Source organism: Spinacia oleracea, chromosome 4, assembly GCF_020520425.1.
Source record: "Spinacia oleracea cultivar Varoflay chromosome 4, BTI_SOV_V1, whole genome shotgun sequence".
NCBI lineage: Eukaryota > Viridiplantae > Streptophyta > Magnoliopsida > Caryophyllales > Amaranthaceae > Spinacia > Spinacia oleracea.
In genome coordinates, this window is record NC_079490.1 from 179,770,194 (window position 1) to 179,787,587 (window position 17,394).

General features: G+C 35.9%; 1 protein-coding gene across 1 annotated transcript; it reads left to right on the plus strand.

The window, feature by feature from the left end:
* Positions 1-1,395: 1,395 nt before the first annotated feature.
* LOC110788021 (uncharacterized) lies at positions 1,396-15,658 on the plus strand. The gene is made up of 11 exons (XM_021992658.2): positions 1,396-1,874; positions 2,896-3,059; positions 8,971-9,193; positions 9,270-9,408; positions 9,497-9,703; positions 10,815-10,949; positions 12,609-12,737; positions 13,307-13,722; positions 14,108-14,324; positions 14,476-14,669; positions 14,777-15,658. The coding sequence occupies exons 1-11, from the start codon at positions 1,507-1,509 to the stop codon at positions 14,985-14,987; spliced, it is 2,403 nt and encodes an 800-aa protein (XP_021848350.1). The 5' UTR covers positions 1,396-1,506; the 3' UTR covers positions 14,988-15,658.
* The last annotated feature ends 1,736 nt before the right edge of the window (positions 15,659-17,394 follow it).

Here is a 17,394-nt window from a genome sequence, read left to right on the forward strand (position 1 = left end):
CTTATAACTTCTTATGGACGACGTTGTTATTTCTCTATCCTCCATTGCTTCTTCTTTGTTGTAGGTTTGTTTTGCAAATTGGTTGTTTTTTTTTTTTGCTCACCACCATATTTTCTTCCCCCAAATTCAAAGGGCCTGTAATAAGCTAAAGCTCTCTTAGATTGAATTCCCCAACCCATTTATCCTCCCAAACACTGATTTTCGAGTCACTCCCTATACCCACAAAATATTAGCTTGAAACAAGTCCCAAACTTTACCCATCGATTTCCAAAGACGAGAACCATAGGAGAAAGAACGAAAGAGATTATTAGACTTGGTGTATTTATCCTTAATAACTTTAACAGCCATGTTTTGTTCTTGATGGATAATTCTCCACCACAACTTAAGGATATACAATAAGCTCTATTAAGGGATTTCACACACCTAAGACCCCAAACCCCCTTCTTTAGAAAGCGAGATATTATTCCAACTAAGAAGGTGGATTCCTCCTTGATCTACATCTTTGCCCCACAAAAACTTCGCAATCTTATTATTCCAACGAGATATTGGTTGTTTAAGACCTCAAAATGTTTACTTTCGATTAGTGTTGTTAATGGTACTTCGAACTAATTTGGTTAACTTCCCTCAAAAAAAAAAAACTAATTTGGTTAACTATATCGAGCACATCTATTTTAAGTCATAAATCTATTTAATTTGAATAGATTAGTTATTGATTAGTGAACCAAACTTAAATTTCAAAAAGTATAATTATATTGAGTACTTCGTATGTTTCTAATTGTTAATTTTGCAAACGTATAATTAAATTGAATATGTTTTTACTTCATGTATGAGTATCTATCAAAACAGATTAATCAACAGATGTGAGTATGTGACTACAGTCACTAGAAGACAAGTGCAGTTCTTTTTTCGTTACTTTGGTTTAATTTGATTGTAAATTCATCCTTGCATTACTGAATTTATTGTAAATAGATGATTATCTTCCTGTTTGAATTTATAACTTCCTGTTTTCTTTTATGCATTTAACTTTTTTCCATATAGGATTGAGTTTATCCTTTAAGTGTTTTATTGGATTTAATCTTCCATATCATTATTATTTTTATTTGAGATGCATAATATTTCTTCATGAATGGATTTACAATTTAAGAAATAAAATTTACATATTTAATCAATATTTTAATAAAATAGAAGAACATATATAGGTTATGTCATTTTCTTATAGTTGAAAGAAACCCGTGCATTGCACGGGCTTCAAATCTAGTATCTACCAGATTTCATACAAATTTATATTTAGACTATAAACTGTGTATGGCACGGGTACTATACTAGTTATTTAACTAAATTATAAATCTTCCACAAGGCGCTCAACTTTTGACATTATAACAACGAGTGAACGATACGGAGTAGTTGATTAACAGATCCAACCACCATAAAGTCATAAACCCCAGAACCTTAAACCAAAACCCCTCTCAATCAATTTGAGCTCAGTATTCCATCTTCAACCTTCAAATGTCATTCTCTACCCTATTCAAACCCAGAACAATTCCAATCTCTATCCGCTTCCTTCCCGCCATTTCTACCACCTTCTTCTCCACTCTCTCTCCTCACAAACCCCATTACTCACACCCTTCCATTGATCCACCGTGTCCAAAGAAACTCCCATTCAAAGTCACTGCTCATGGCCGCACTTGGGACGATCCTTACCATTGGATGTCCAATATCGACGACCCAGATTTTATCTCTTATCTCACTCAAGAAAACTCTTATGCTCAATCTTTCATGGCCGACACTAGGAACAAACAAAGGGAGCTTTTTTCTGAGATGAGTGTTCGCACCCCCTCTGAAATTTCCACTCCCCCTGAGCGCTGGGGCCCTTGGTTCGTCGTTTTCTCGCTTACCCTTTTCCATTTTCTTGTTATTGTGGATGCCGTTTTGGTTAATTTTGTTGTTGTTGATTTTCATAAATTTGCTGTTTTTGTTGTTTTAATTTTGATAATTAGCTCTGTTTGTTGTTTTGATTTTATGTGGTTTATTCATGGTTTGCTAAAATACTAAAATGGTATTGAATTGTATGCATTCTCTTTAATCTTGATTATGGTATGTTTACAGATATAAGTCTAAGGTTTAATGGGGTATCTTGATGTGATTGGTTGCACACATTTGGTTGGGGTCATTGTGAACCGAAGATGGAATATGTCTACAAAACTGTAGACCATTGGAATTCATGAACTTTTTGGTGCCTTTAACTATTATGGAGTAGTGAACATTTTTTAAGGAGTAGAGGTGCTCGAGAGAGGGAGATGTGTAAGATATTTCAACATATGGCAACAAGCCAACAAAGTGATAGGTTGCTAACTGTATACTTATAGTTTAAGTATTCATCTTAGGCACCGTTGTTTTGACGGAATGATTTTCCCATTTTCGTTTGTTTGTTTTCTTAAGGGATGGAGAACATTTTCCTTTTGTAAGGAAGGAATTCCAAGATTTTCTCTCTAATCTCTTACATGATACCATCCTTTGTACTCTTTATAAATTTTCTTGTGAGGAAACAAACAAATAAAAACTATTTTACAAAAATGTTTTCTATTAAAACCAATGAAGCCTTAGTGATGATTAAAATTAAGTTAAGCAAAATAGCAAGTTAACCACAATTTAAACACCAGACTGGATCCTACTGCTGGTATTTATTAGTGGCAAAACCATCATTTAAAATGCTTCATATCCCTGGTATGCTCAGGCTCACCTGACAATTTTTTGAGGAACATGTAGGTAATCAAAGAACTTTGCCTGAAAATCTGAAATTGTCGATATCTTTATTCACAATTGTTTAGGTATCTTCAAAGAGTTCATATGAATATATACTTCCTCTATGTCTTAATCTTTTTCTGGTCTGTCCAGGCTTTACTACCAACACATCCCAGAAGGGAAAGAATACCCTGTTTTATTTAGAAGACTGGAGACAGAAGAATCTGCAGGTCTAGGAAGTTTGTTTAGTTGCATAAAAAGAGGATTCAGAAGGGAGGAGGTTTTGCTTGATTGGAATGAGATTGCAGAAAAAAATGGCAAGTTTAATTTTTGCATTTAGTTTCAGGTGTAGATGCCTTGCAAAATGTTAGTGCCACCCCCTCTCCTTCCCCCTTTGCTTAACGTACAAATGAAAAAAAAGGGGGGGATGAAAATGAACTTGAAGTACTGGTAAACTCGGTGTATTATGAAATGGGGAAAAAGCATTGATGATGTGTACATTATTGTATGGAATCATAAAGATAATCATTTCAGATAATAAAGGTTGAAATGTAGTTAATTTTATGTCTATTGGGTCTAATGCCTATTGAGGTTATTATAATTGATGTTAAGACAGGCCCAGAAAGCTTGCTAAGTGACTTAAGATTATAGCGAAAGTTAACGATTGAAATGAAGCTGTGACGCAAGTGGAGGTCATTAAAGTTTAAATTAAGAAGACATAATTTGTGCTAAGTGACTCTGATAATTTTGAAAGAAAGTAATGAAGCTTAAACATGCTGCTGAAGGAATATGGTTTTTATTACAGCGTATATGGTTGGAAGAATGAAGAGGATCGTTCTGGTGTTCTGCAAGCTATCATAAAATTGGAGGCTACAATTTTATTTTGGATGACCTCAACAAAGACACATAATATTTTGACCCAACCTGAAATCGACCTGATAAAATTTGACCTTAAACACAAAATTAGGACCAGAAAAATAAGCCGGAAACTCGAAAATAAGTGGGTCAAACCTGACAGATTGACCAAATTCTATTTAAAAAATTCAACAATCCCGAACCAAATTATATAAAGTTGTATGTCCTTTTGCACCTTAATGTTTAATTGGAGTAATTTTTGTTTTAGTTTGTTTATTGACATCATTATCATTTTCTCATATTTTGACAATTATAGTGGTCTAATAAATACAAACTAGTTGTCATTAGCTAATGGTAATACTACAATTATGCATTTGTATTAGATTATGATTTTTTTTTAAAGACCACAAAAAGAATGAACATTCAAAATTTGCCAAATGTTGAAATGGTAAAAGCGCTCTTGCCGACCAACCGACCCGTAATCGAACATTCTGGCCTTCTGGGTAATGTTAAGTACTTTTATCTTGGCGAATGTGGCAAATTAGCCCCATAAGTTTTATCTCATGTGCAAATCAACCCTCCAACATCTAGATGTAGCAAATTAACCCCATAACTATGGTACAATGTGAAATTAGCTTCCAATTGTCATTTTCCGACTTAATTCTACCGGAAATTATTATTGTCGTCGGAAAACATATACTTTGTGTTATTTTCTTTTCAGAAATAAAATGTAATATGTTTTTGTATGTATTCGAAAGATACTTCGTATGTCTTTAGTTAATTTGGTAATCTTTTCACATTATCCTCACTCTCCCTGACTGCCTTTCTCCTTCGTATCTTCATCTTCTACCTTTCTGTCTCCTCTATGCATGGCCCCAAGCAGATTTATACAATACACAATTTTCATAATATCCTCCGCCAACAAAAAAAAAAAGAGTTAAAGTGTATTTGGTAATTTAAAGACCTTGGAAAATTATATGGAAGTATATTGATGAAGGATTACACAAATGGTGTTCGATCTAATGGTTGGCTGCTTTTTCATATTTTTTTAAGCTTTGTTTCTCAAAGTCATGTTTTTCCGGCAATTACAATACATTCCGGTGGGATTTAGATGAAAATTAATAATTGGGAGTTAATTGCACATTAGAGTAAACTTAAGGAGTTAATTTGCTTCAATTAAAACATAAGGGGTAGAATTGCTCATCATAGTAAACTAATGGGGCTTATTTGCCGCTTCTGCCCTTTTATCTTGTAAGTCGCTACTGAATATGACCCACCCGACACAGAACTGCATGACACGAAATTCGTGTACCACCACAACCTCATTGTTTTCGGGTGGGTAAGCCCCACCATCGAATATAAGGAGACTTCCGACCCTTTACTAGCGTCTCCACCGTCCCCACCTCCTGTATCGTCTTCGCCCAACGCTTCTTCGTCAAACTCGCCCTCCATCAACAATACGCTTAATTCCTTCCGTATATAGACATGGTTGGCCTCCCATTTTCCGTCACACCGAAACACAACCCCTTTGCTCGTTTGTCTTGAAGTTTGCTCTCCGATAGCCATCTCACTCGAGGAAGCAGTCGTCTGTGTGGGATCCTATCGCTGAGTAACTGGGTTTACTTTGGTGTTGGGCTTGCCCAATCGCAAAAACAGGTGTAGTTGGTTGCTTTTGGACGGCCCAAACCGATTACTCCAGGTCGAGGATCCACTCTTCTTTTACATCCGAACCCTGTCCTCGACCCAAACCGCCGGATCCATGGCTTGTTTCATATTATACGGTTCAAGTACTTGGATCTCCTTCCCTATATCATCTTTTAACCCATTAGGAAATGACCCATCAATACAGTTTCTGGTACATCTTCTAGCGGAGCTGCTCTCTCGATGTAGCGACGGCGGTAATCCTCCACCGTTGACATTTGGGTTGTTGCGAGTCACTGTTGATGATGAGTGCCTAGCTTCGACGACCTAACTCCTTCAGCACCCTGTCCTTCAGGTCCCACCACCCTTAAATGGGCCGCCGACGGTTTTCCCACTTAAAGAAACGGAGGGCGTCCCTTTCCATCGCCACCACCGCCGAATCCATGTGCTCGTCGGCGTTCAACTTGTGGTAGTTGAAATACCGCTCCACCCTCAAAATCCATCCGTCGAGGTCAGTGAAAAAAAAACTGAAAATTTATACTCCCTCCGTCCCGCAATACTCGCGATGGTTTGACTTTTTGCACTATTCATATAATTCACTTTGACCCTATTTTATTTATAGTATATGAAAACAAGTGTTAGCATATAATATATTGTTGGTTTCATCTTAATATATATTTTCAAAATATTAATATTTTATAAGTTTTTATAATATATAATTAAAGATATTAATAGTTATAGTTGTGCATTGGCATGCGTGTCCAGTCAAAACGTTGCTAGTATTGCGGGGCAGAGGGAGTAAAAGCAATTAAAACAAGCGTTTATACACATTAACCCCACACATAAGACACATAAATGGGTCTTGTTGTAGTGGTCAGCAAAGTGAATAATAGTTAGAGTAACTTGGGTGGGGGATCTGAAGTTCGAATCCCTTCAAGGCTCATTTTTGTTTTCCTCCATTTGCACATCTTATTTGTCTGTTTGTCTTTCTTATTTTTTTTTTGTTCTTTTAATCGTTTTTTATGGATGAAATTCTTTTAATCTTCCTAATAAATTCATTTTTTGTATTTTCAATTTTTTTTTTATCTTCTTAAATTTCTACACATATTAAAGCATTTTTTTTCTGACCTTCATATTCAGTTGGACTACACTTGAAAATATTTCACTCCAACCAGAACAAAATAAAATCAATAATATTTCCTAAAAAATGTCGTTTTGATTCTTATACTTTTTTTAAACTTACAGTGAGATACTTATAAAAAAAATTCTCAATCAATTTGAACTTTGCGCAATCTACCATCAATATATTTACAAAATTAACATCGTGAAAAATATCTTCTACTTGTAGCTACAAGTTACCCACTCTTCGTAACTCTACTCTATTCCAAAACCTACAATTTTTTTGTATATATATTCTATAACTACGAAGTACCTGTCTACTTTTGTGTCACCCCTAACCCAAAATTCTGGCTCTGCCACTGGTCTGGGTCGCTTCCTAAACACCGGCATATCCAACTTGCGAAAACGCCAGTTCCTTCCCCGGAAATTCTCTCCACCCCCCGATCTGCACAATCTATTTCGAACTCATCTTCCTCTGCTTTGTCTTCTCTAGGCCTCGTTGTTACGGTTACCACCCACTCCACCGCCACTGTTCACCATAGTTCTTATTTACCCTCAAGTTGCTTCGCCTTCTCACGGTTCTTTCTCGCTTCCTCTTCAGTGGAGGTCTTAAGTTGCTATGATAGAGCGCGTTGCAAGGTGACCATCGCCTCCTTCACTGCATTTGAAACAATACCTTCCAGAGTTGTTTCCAACCAGTGTATAAAAAAGCGCAAAGCGCACTAAAGTGATATGAGTCTTAGAGCTTAAGCGCAAAGCGCAAGCGCAAGGCGCGCGCTTCATCGAAGTGAAACGCAGTTTGTAAGAATTAAAGGTTTTTTACTATTATGCATATATATCTTACTAAAATGACCACAAAATTATATATAAACATCATATTTGCTTCCAGAAATATATCACTCTTTGTTTTAACAAAAATAAAGCATGTAAAATAGTGTTTATTCAGAAGCTAGGGCCGTCTGTTGTGACTGTTGTCTTCTTCTTTTTTTCTTTATCCTTTTCTTTTGGACTCTTGGCCTACTTTCCATTGTTAAGGATTAATAGGGTGTGGTCCAAAACACAATAACAACATATAAAAATTCAACGTAAAGTAATAAAAAAATAAAAGAAATTTGGCGCGCTTAATCACAAGCGCTTTGCTCAGACCTAATTAAGCGCTTTTCCCTAGAGCTTCGTGCTTAAGCACACTCTAAGCGCGCTTTTTTAACCACTGTTTCCAACCGGTCCACCCTTGCCTCCAGCTCCATATTTCTTTCTTCCTCCACCGTCTCGAGACTGCGCTTTTATGACCTACTTCCGTCATGGATCGAGTTGCTCTGATACCAAATGTAACACTCCCATTCCCCTGCTACCTGAAATAGAGGAGAATACACACACAACACAGGGAAAAGAGAACAATAACATAGATGATATTTGTAAGAGAAGGGAATGATTCTTTGTATTATTGATAAGAAGTTTTACAGTGAGATTTCGAGAGCTGACTTCTCTCCCAAATAAGCAATGACTGCTCAATACACAAAATGATATACCCTATTCCCAAAATTACCTTCCCTTTCATACACAGATCCCTTAGAGGATAGCCTGTGCTAATTTGTCTTCTTGCGCCTGCTATATGTGAGAATGCCACTTGGCTTCATCTGATCGTTCGGTCCTGCTGCCGCATTGGGTGCTGTTTGGCCATAACAAATTGGTGGGCTTGTTGAATATTGCACTTGATTAAGAATTAAAGGAAAAAACTATGATGTGTGGCTAAGATGTTAAAATTTTATGGTAAGAATAGTATTGTACTTTGGGTCAATTCCTTAAAAAAAGAACCTTATCCTTATTTGACATACTCCTACTTAGGATGAAGGGATTAGAAGTCTAGATTTGCATAACATCTATGGTTAGGAGCTGAAGTTCAAGATATTGAGATGATGCATATATCTACAACAATGACATATTCATGCAATAACTTGTGATGGATCTTTATGTCAGATAGTTTATCTAATATAAACCCAGGTTTGCTAGGTAGCACTTCACCCGGATAGTTTAACATATATGAAGTATTACACAAAATTGTATATTATAATAAATTATACGAATTGCTACTACTATTGACCACCGGATTCATGATTTTCCTTTTTTCAAGTTAAAAAGTCAATAGTTTGAAGCAGTTTACACTTCTTGAGCATAATCTGTGAAGTGCTGCATGGATCCCTGCAGTCAATCATCTCTTAGCCTCAGGCTCTTCTTAATACACTCCATTAACCTTTTCAAGTTAGATATCTCACAGCTAGTTGTCAAGTTTCTAGCCCTTCAAAGCTGGGTTGCATATTAGCATGATCAAATTACAAGTAAAATGTTGCTAGAAGAAGAAAGTGCATGGGTTTGTAGCTTTGCTTGCATAAAGTAAGGCACTTTGTCCATATTAGGGACTGCTAGTTTTTTCATTGATGTATTTATAAATTGTTGTGTGCCATGGTTCATGGTTCAGGTTGATTCGAAGATTTTTGTTATTATTTTATATCTTGTTTCCTGTGCTGAAGTTTCTCTCATAGTCTCATGTATGGCCTCATAAATTTTTACTGGTACTGTGTTCCTTTAAAAAACTTGTTGATTCTCATTCTTCAGGTTATGTTCATGTGGGTACATGTCGGGTCTCACCTGACCACAACTTTCTGGCATATACACTTGATGTAAATGGTTCTGAGAGATTTACCCTTCAGATTAAGGACTTGAGAGATGCTCGTATTGTCTCAAGCATTAAAGCTGATGCAGTTGTTAGTTTGGCTTGGGCTCAAGGTGGATCTGCTCTGTTCTATACTGTCGCTGACAATAATCAGAGACCATACAGGTGATTTTCTCCCCTCGCTATTGTATGTGTTCAATTCCCTGATTTATTGGAATGTTTACACCCTCATATGTGCCAGGGTACTTTGTACAGAAATGGGGTCAAATGTTGACAGAATAGTTTTTACAGAGAGCGATTCTAGGTTCTGTGTGGACATTACTTGTACAAAGGATGGCAAGTTTGTTACAATAAACTCCAACTCAAGGTCTTCCTCAGAGGTGTGATTGAATATATAGGTGTTCCTTTCTTTTGTGATGTCCACATTCTGTTATGCACCCTAATACGGATCTTTTGTTTGTTTTAAAGGTCTATGTCATTGAGGCAGACAATCCATTTGATAGTCTCCAAAGAGTAAATAAGCGTGTCAAGGGTGTGCAGTATTTTTTGGAACACCACCATGGTTTTTTCTATGTTCTTACAAACTATCCTTCAGCTGTGGTTGAGAAGCTGCATTGTGGAAACTATTACCTTGGCATTTGCAGAGTTGAAGATATAAGTTCTGCTAATTGGCAGGTCATTCTTTAGCCCTGCACATCACAGGTTCATTTTTAAAGTGTGCCTAGCTTATTTTCATGGAATATTAGTGATAGTAGTCTAGTACTATTCAATTTCAGGATATGACAATGGATGTAGTTTGTCACTGAAATCAGAAAGGCGCACAGAAAACATCTGGTGAGCAACATACTGTTTATGATAGGGTATTATTGAAAAAACCTATGTTGAAAAAAGAAACACACAGAAAATCATAAGATTCTACTTCTGCATGTTCATTATAGAAGAAATAATCTTACATGAGGGTTTAAGGCGAAAAGCCCATCTGGATTCTGACATCATTTACTTGAATAGGAGAAGTATATACTATACAGTATACAGTGGTATGCTGAGCCAAGGAGCAGAAATTTTCAGAAGTGTGGAAGATATAACCCTTGAGTTGAATGTCTTTGATGGTTTAAAGAATGTATCAGCAATTTTAGTGGTTAGGAGCACATAACTATTCCCTCTCTTCCAAAATAATAGGCTACATTTGACTTTTGCAACAAAGTTTAACCATAACTTTTTTATTACTATGCATTTCAACATTCATCCAAGGATTGTTTTGACTAAGAGTTTGCATAGATAAAAAGTACAAGGTTTTTTATATGCTACAGATCAATCTATAGGACCAACAAATTAAAGATTGAACTTAGTCAACTTACTAAAACAATCAAATGGACCCAATATATTTGGAAAGGTGCCCTAGCTTTTAGTAACAAGAAAATTGAGGTGTCCTTAGCGACTATTGTCTCAAATTTGTTTATATTTTTTTTTTTGCTGGACTAACGCATATTTCTCCTATTGTTGAATCCATTTGTCTGTCCTCAATCCTCATGAGTAAAAACATCCGTACATGAAGGCTAAGTATGACAAGTCATGATTTCAACTTTTGTAGAGATTGTCCTTAAAGCATATTGCAGTGATTGAATAACTCTTCTGCCTCTTTTTCAGGTTCAGATATAAAATTTTGGATCTCTATATAATTCTTTAAATTGTTTACCTCTACGGAATGGTTGACTGTTCCTGATTGTTCTGATGCTTGTGTTTTCGTGAGAAAATATTTTAGTGATAACTGTGCTTTTCTTCTCAGAATATTATTCTGCCAAAAAAAGGAACCAGCTTGCAGGATATGGATCTTTTCGATAAACATTTGGTCCTCTTTCTTGAGAAGGAGGGCTCTTCTATAATGTGTTCTGTCGATCTACCTATTGATGGCAACAAGAAGGTACCGAATAACTCAAACTCACGAATTAGAAATTAACATCATATGGTGACGAAGTCATTTTCAATTTTTACATTATCATGACAGGCCTTTCTTGCCTCGTGCGAGAAAAGAGGGAAAATGCCGGAATTCCTAGCAAATCCCGTACTCCTCGAATACAATGGGATTTCACACCCGGCGAATACCCAGATTATAAATGTAAAATGTGATTCTAGTAACATTCATATTTAAACTAGTTAAATATGATGTTAATTGGTGCCTTGATTAATCATATCCATTGGCCAAAAATAAGTACTTCTACAGTTCTACTCCTAAATGTTTTTACATAAATAGATAATGTCATCAGTCTCTAGAATGTCATTTGCAGTCATCAGTATCTTTCATAGAAAATTATATTTTGGCTGGGGGCAGTTAAATAGAAAACAGAGTAAATTGTACTTCGTAGAGGTATAGAAAGTTTACATATGTGAGATTCCTGATAGATAGGCTAAGAAGCTTGAGGAAGACTGTGGTTTACCTTGACCCCTCAAATGCTTCATCTGTGTTAGAACCATTTAGGGTAAGGGACTTAAGGGAGCCGAACCTTCCACCAATTTAAGGATGAGAGGGGGCATTCGGTTATGCTTTCAACCTTCATCCATTTGACTCTTCAATGTGGCATTTGGAGAGGAGGAGGAGGATTGAGGACTCGAGAAATGCTCTTCACTGGAATTCCAACATTTCATGTCATGTCTCTGTCAGAACAGCAATCAACAATATGGATTCTTTTGAAATTGACTGAAAATGAGAGACAAAAATGTTAGAGGATGAGCTAAGATTTACTGCTAATATTGTCAGTCAGCAAATAGTACTCTGCACCATTAAATATTTTAAACTTATTCCCTCATAACATATGCTTGTTACTTGTTAGGTTCTGAAAGGATCTCAGTCAATATTCACGTCTTTTAGTTTGTTGTGAAAAAGCTTGTCTAGAGAATTTTGGATGCTCTTTTTCTTTAAGTTTATATATTTTCTAGGGGGTGTTTGGTTGACGAATCTTAGGTATGAGGTATGGGTTTAGAATGGCCTAAAACCGTACCATGTGTTTGGTTGATAGTTTTAAGCGTTTAAACCCATACATCAAACCTCCAAGGTATGGGGTATAGAAACCTAGGGGGGAGGTGGATTTGGCTCATACCTTTACTTTAAGTATCAAATAAAAGAAGAAAAAAAAAATCATTCCAGAGTGAACCATATGACCAAGTCACCAAACACATGGTCGTAAGAATCAAGTTCCAAACTCATACCACTCTGCGAACCAAACACATGGTATTGGGCATTTTGACTAAAATCCATGTTTTTTACATGATTTTTTTTGGTTATCATTAGATATCAATTTGACTTCCTTTTCTGTTGAGGAATTGGCATCGTTTGATGCACAATACTGTTTCACACCTCTTATTAGTTAACCTCTTGTCAATTTATTTGTTCCCATGCCCAGTTGTCGCTTTTCAGTATTTGATGTAGTGTGGTGCTGAGTCTTGTTCATACATGGCGTGTAATATGTTATTATTCATATATGGTTATACCATTGGTTCCTCCCTTCGGAGTATTTTTTTTTGTTTAACTCACCTTTTCCCCTTCCGTACTCTATATTAATATTTACAAATTTGTTTTACCCAGCACATCGTGGAGATTGAAGATTTAAATCCTTGGACTTTCCCTGTGCCTTCTGAGTTGTGTGGTATGGCCCCAGGGTCAAACCATGACTACATGACCTCAGCATACCGCATGGTTCTTTCCTCACCAGTGGTATAATCTCTGATTAACCTCATTAAATAGGAAGTTCCTGAATTGCATTGTTCTGTTCAGTACTTGTTTGCCTTTACAATAATGTGGTATTAAAGAAACTGTTCTCTTCTTAAAGAACTTGATTAAAATCATTCCGTGATGCAGTTGATCTCTGATGGATATTGTTTTTTGCACAGTATGTAGTTTAACTTGTATTTTCTCATTGAGTGTTTACGTTTACATATGGATATTTAACTTCTTGTCATCAGTGAGTTGGTAATGGCTTCATTTTAGTAGTTCTGTGGTCATTTCTCATTATCCCATGGTACAAAATTCATCAGAACTTATGCATGTAATTTGCCCAATTCCGGAAGATAAATGTTTTAGTGAAAATGTGATGCGCTGCCCTAATTAAAGCTCGAAGCTCAGTGGGTTTCTCTATGAATCTATGAGCATCGAGAAGATCTGTGTTAAACAAAAACTAATTGTGAGATTTCTTGTCAAAATAACTTGATTTTCTTCATAATTTATCTCCTATGCTGTTTGGTATATTTGGTTTCTTATTGAAAGTAGACCTTGTGTTGTTGCAGATGCCTGATTTAGTAGTTGAGTACGACATGCCTAGGCGTAGGTTCTCTGTTATTCATCAAGAAGAGGTGTTGTGTGTTACCGGTAGTGCACGTACTGATTCATCAAAGTTTTCTATTGATTGTGAACCAATATCAAATGTTAGACATGACAAGTGCAATCAACAAGAGGTAGAAAAATCACAGAGCTGGAAAGAATTTTCAGTAAATTATGCTTCGGAAAGGCATGAGGTCATTTCCCATGATGGTATCAAGATTCCTTTAACCATTGTATACTCCAAATATACACACAACAAAGGACAGTCTCCTGGGATTCTCGAAGCATATGGTGCATATGGTGAAGTCTTAGACAAAAGCTGGTCCTCAGATCGCATCAGCTTACTTGAGCGTGGTTGGGTAATTGCGTTTGCTGATGTGAGGTTAGTTGATGTAATTGAAGTGTGGTATGATTTTATAATTTTAATTTGGTGGTGTTGTAGTTTGATGAGTCTTGGTGGGTAGCTTCAATATACTTTAGTAGTTGGTTCCCGGAATTCCTATCAACACTCTTGTTCATGCTTTGGCTTTCTTCCTTCTTTGAATGCTCCATGTTACTTAGAATGTAGGTACCCAGATTAACAGGTGACTTTCTGAGTATGTTCAGTGTCTCATTTTATATTTTATAGGTCTGGCTTAAATTTCAAGTAAAATTATCATACATAAGATTCTATGTGATTCCGTAAATTTTCACAGAAAGCTCTTCATTGTGGTCTTTGTCATAGGGTTTGGAAAACAAAGGCTTAGATGTGTTTTTTGATTGAATAGGGGTGGAGGTGGTCCTGATCCTTCCTGGCATCAATGTGGAAGTGGAGCTCAGAAGATAAATTCTATATATGATCTTGTCTCATGTGGTAAGTATCTGGTTGATGAGGGCTATGCTACAAAAGGTAAACTTGCTGCCATTGGAACCAGTGCTGGGTCTCTTCTTGTGGGTGCAGCTATGAATTTTAATCCTGATCTATTTTGCGCTGTGATTCTAAAGGTAATTGATTTACAGTTATTTGTCATTTCAAAGGTAATTGATTTACAGTTCCCATTTTCTTTCTGTGTAGAAGATGGGTGTTGATCAATCTTTTGTAATCTTCGGGTTTGAACTCAAAATTTTGACATGCGTGTAATTCTTTGCATATCAGGTTCCCTTTGTTGATATATGCAACACGTTGATGGATGACAGCTTGCCTTTAACCATTTTGGACTATGATGAATTTGGGAACCCTAAAATAGAAACCCAATTCAAGAGAATTATGAAATATTCTCCTTATGACAATATAATTCAGGGAGTCTGCTATCCTTCAATGCTCGTCACTGCAGCCTTGAACGACTCAAGGTAATTTTGATCTTACATTTCAAAGAAGAATATTCCAGTGGTTAACAGCATGAGTAGTGCATGAACGAGTTAGTTGGAGTAAGTGATTCATGTGTTGTTACTTTCAGGGTTGGAGTATGGGAAGCTGCGAAATGGGTGGCTAAAATACGTGAAAGAACATGTACAGGTTGCTCTCGAGGTGTTATCTTGAAGACAGACATGAATGGAGGACATTTTGGTGAAGGAGGCCGTTACGGGCAGTCTGAGGAAAAGGCTTATGAATATGCATTTCTGATGAAGGTAATGGGACTGCTTGAGCTTCATAACACCAAACATTAAGCTCATATTTTTGCAATGATCACTCTGCTACAAGTTCTGATCATTTACCAAGATAGATATGACAACATCGTAAGATGTTGATCATTCAAAGAGTCTCCGGCAAGCTTGTAGGTTAAAGTGAATCTACCATGGAAATGAAGCTGATTGAAGTTCAGTATCCCAGCAGCTTGTAAGCAAGTTGAAGGAATGTCAGGGAATCGGGAGAGAGTAGAAGCTGGGCGTCGTCGATACAACTCTACATGATTTTGTTTTTACAATCTTAACAACTAACTTCGTATGTTTTTTATGTAAAAATGTGATTTGAAGATTATTCTTTTTTTTTTTTTTTTTTGCAACGTAAGAAGAAGAGCCCTACTGGGTTGGAACCCCGCACGGGTCAACCCGTCCGGGTTAGCAGGCTAGACACTTTGAGAGTGGGGGGAATGATAAGGGAAAACCCTCCCTCAAAGTGCCTCTAGTGGGGATTGAACCCCCAACCTTATGGGTTGGAAGGTGAAATTCTTTCCACTAGGCCAAGACACACTTGGTTTGAAAATTATTCTTCTTACGGTTCAACTTTAACGCATTAGGGAAGGAAATATAATTGTTGTATTTCACTTTTTTTTTGCTTATTTTACCCCTCATGATTTGTGTTATAGTGATTAGCGATAATTATTGTAATTTTAGATGAATATTATGTTTCTAAAGATATGGAATTAAAAAAATAATTAAAAACGTCTTCCTTTGTACGAGTTATAGTTTCTTTTTTTTAGAAGAGTCCTAGTTATAGTTATTTCATTTATTTGTGAAATTATGGAGAAAGGACATTGTGTTAGATGAATATTATGTTTTGAAATAAGTACGACAGAGCTGTCAAAACGGTTACAATGGTTGGGCTTGGGTCGGGTCGTCATGGATCTCGGATTGTGATAAGGTAGGGTTGTGTCGGGTCACTTTGTTACCCGGGTTCGGTCAAGTCAATGGTTCGGAAAAGATCAGACAATGCCGGAAACTTGACTTTGGTTGTCTTATGCAAAAAAAAATCTACATTAAGGTGTGATTTCACAAAAAACATTATATAAGGTCATTTCTCGTAAAATTTGGGTTATAAAAGGTACATTTATAACAAAATAAAGCCACGCGTGTTGCTCATGTGCAAGTCAATAGTCGGAAAAGTTCAGTCAATGCTGAAAATTTGTCTTTCGCAAAAAAATTTACACGAAGTATAAGGTTCTTTTCTCGCAAAATTTGGGTTATAAAATGTTATTTTTGGCAAATTTTCTTTTTATTTAATACAATTTAGTCTTCATTTAAATCTCAAGTATTTTGCCTAATTTTTTAACAAAAAGTAAATTAAAATTTATAATATCAGATTTGTAAATCTAGAAAAAAAACAACCTTCTGAAAGAAAATACTCCATAAATAAATAAGTCAAATCTGTTAATGGCATAGAGATGGGAAGAAAAAGGTTAAAGATAACAAGCAAGCAACTGATCTAGGACTAGAATTAAGTTCGTGCGATGCACAGATCAATACATTAAAATTACAGAGGGAATCCATGATTTGTTACTTTTTATGGGGTAAAAGTATTAATGAAAAGATTTTCCGTCGTAAAAGAACAATTGCAATGTGATTCCGTCACAAGCCCGTCGTGAAAGAGGGTTGGGTCTTCATAATTGACTACATCATCATATAATTAGATACTCTGTCGTAAAATATTTCACTTAAAACACGAGATTTGAGCCCGTCATAAATAGCCCTTTGTTAATGACATTTTTTTTTCCTAATGTATGTATTATTATGTAATAAAACATGGTAGTTGACTCTTAATAAAATTTATTTATTTTTATTATCTTTTACTAAATATTTATTTATTATTTAGACTCCTAACAAATTTTATCTCTTATGGTCTTTTACCAGTATTTGACTCCTATTATATTCAATTTTATCTCATTATTTATCGTTTAAAAATAAAAATAATATTTAATTATGTGACTGGATAATCCTACGTGGAATAAACTCGAAAAAAACGTATTTTACAATGTTGTATTTTCAAACCGCTCTCCTAAATTTCATTGTTAGATGCGTAATACAAATTGGAGTTTTAGGATGAAAACTCTTTCCCAAATCTCCACTTATCAAATACGGAGTACCACTACTCCGTATTGGAATATTTGACTAGTTAAACTTCCAAATCTCCAATAGTATCTATCAGGGTGAGGGAGGCTACATCGCTGGTAACCAGGGGCACAATTACCCCATATCCGGGTTAAAATGGTAATTTCATCTCATGAGTTGAAAAGTCAAACAAGGTACTACATATGGGCAACAATGACAGTAATTAGTACAACAATGACAGTATTTTAATACAACAATGACAGTATTTATGCAAACGATGACAATACTTATATAACACTTGTATACATAC

Bases quoted from the DNA above. Each gene is read 5' to 3' on its own strand.
- LOC110788021 (XM_021992658.2), top strand. From the start codon at position 1,507: ATGTCATTCTCTACCCTATTCAAACCCAGAACAATTCCAATCTCTATC. The intron at 9,409-9,496 runs GTGTGATTGAAT...TTTGTTTTAAAG, and splicing joins ACTCAAGGTCTTCCTCAGAG to GTCTATGTCATTGAGGCAGA. The intron at 9,704-10,814 runs GTCATTCTTTAG...TTTTCTTCTCAG, and splicing joins TAAGTTCTGCTAATTGGCAG to AATATTATTCTGCCAAAAAA.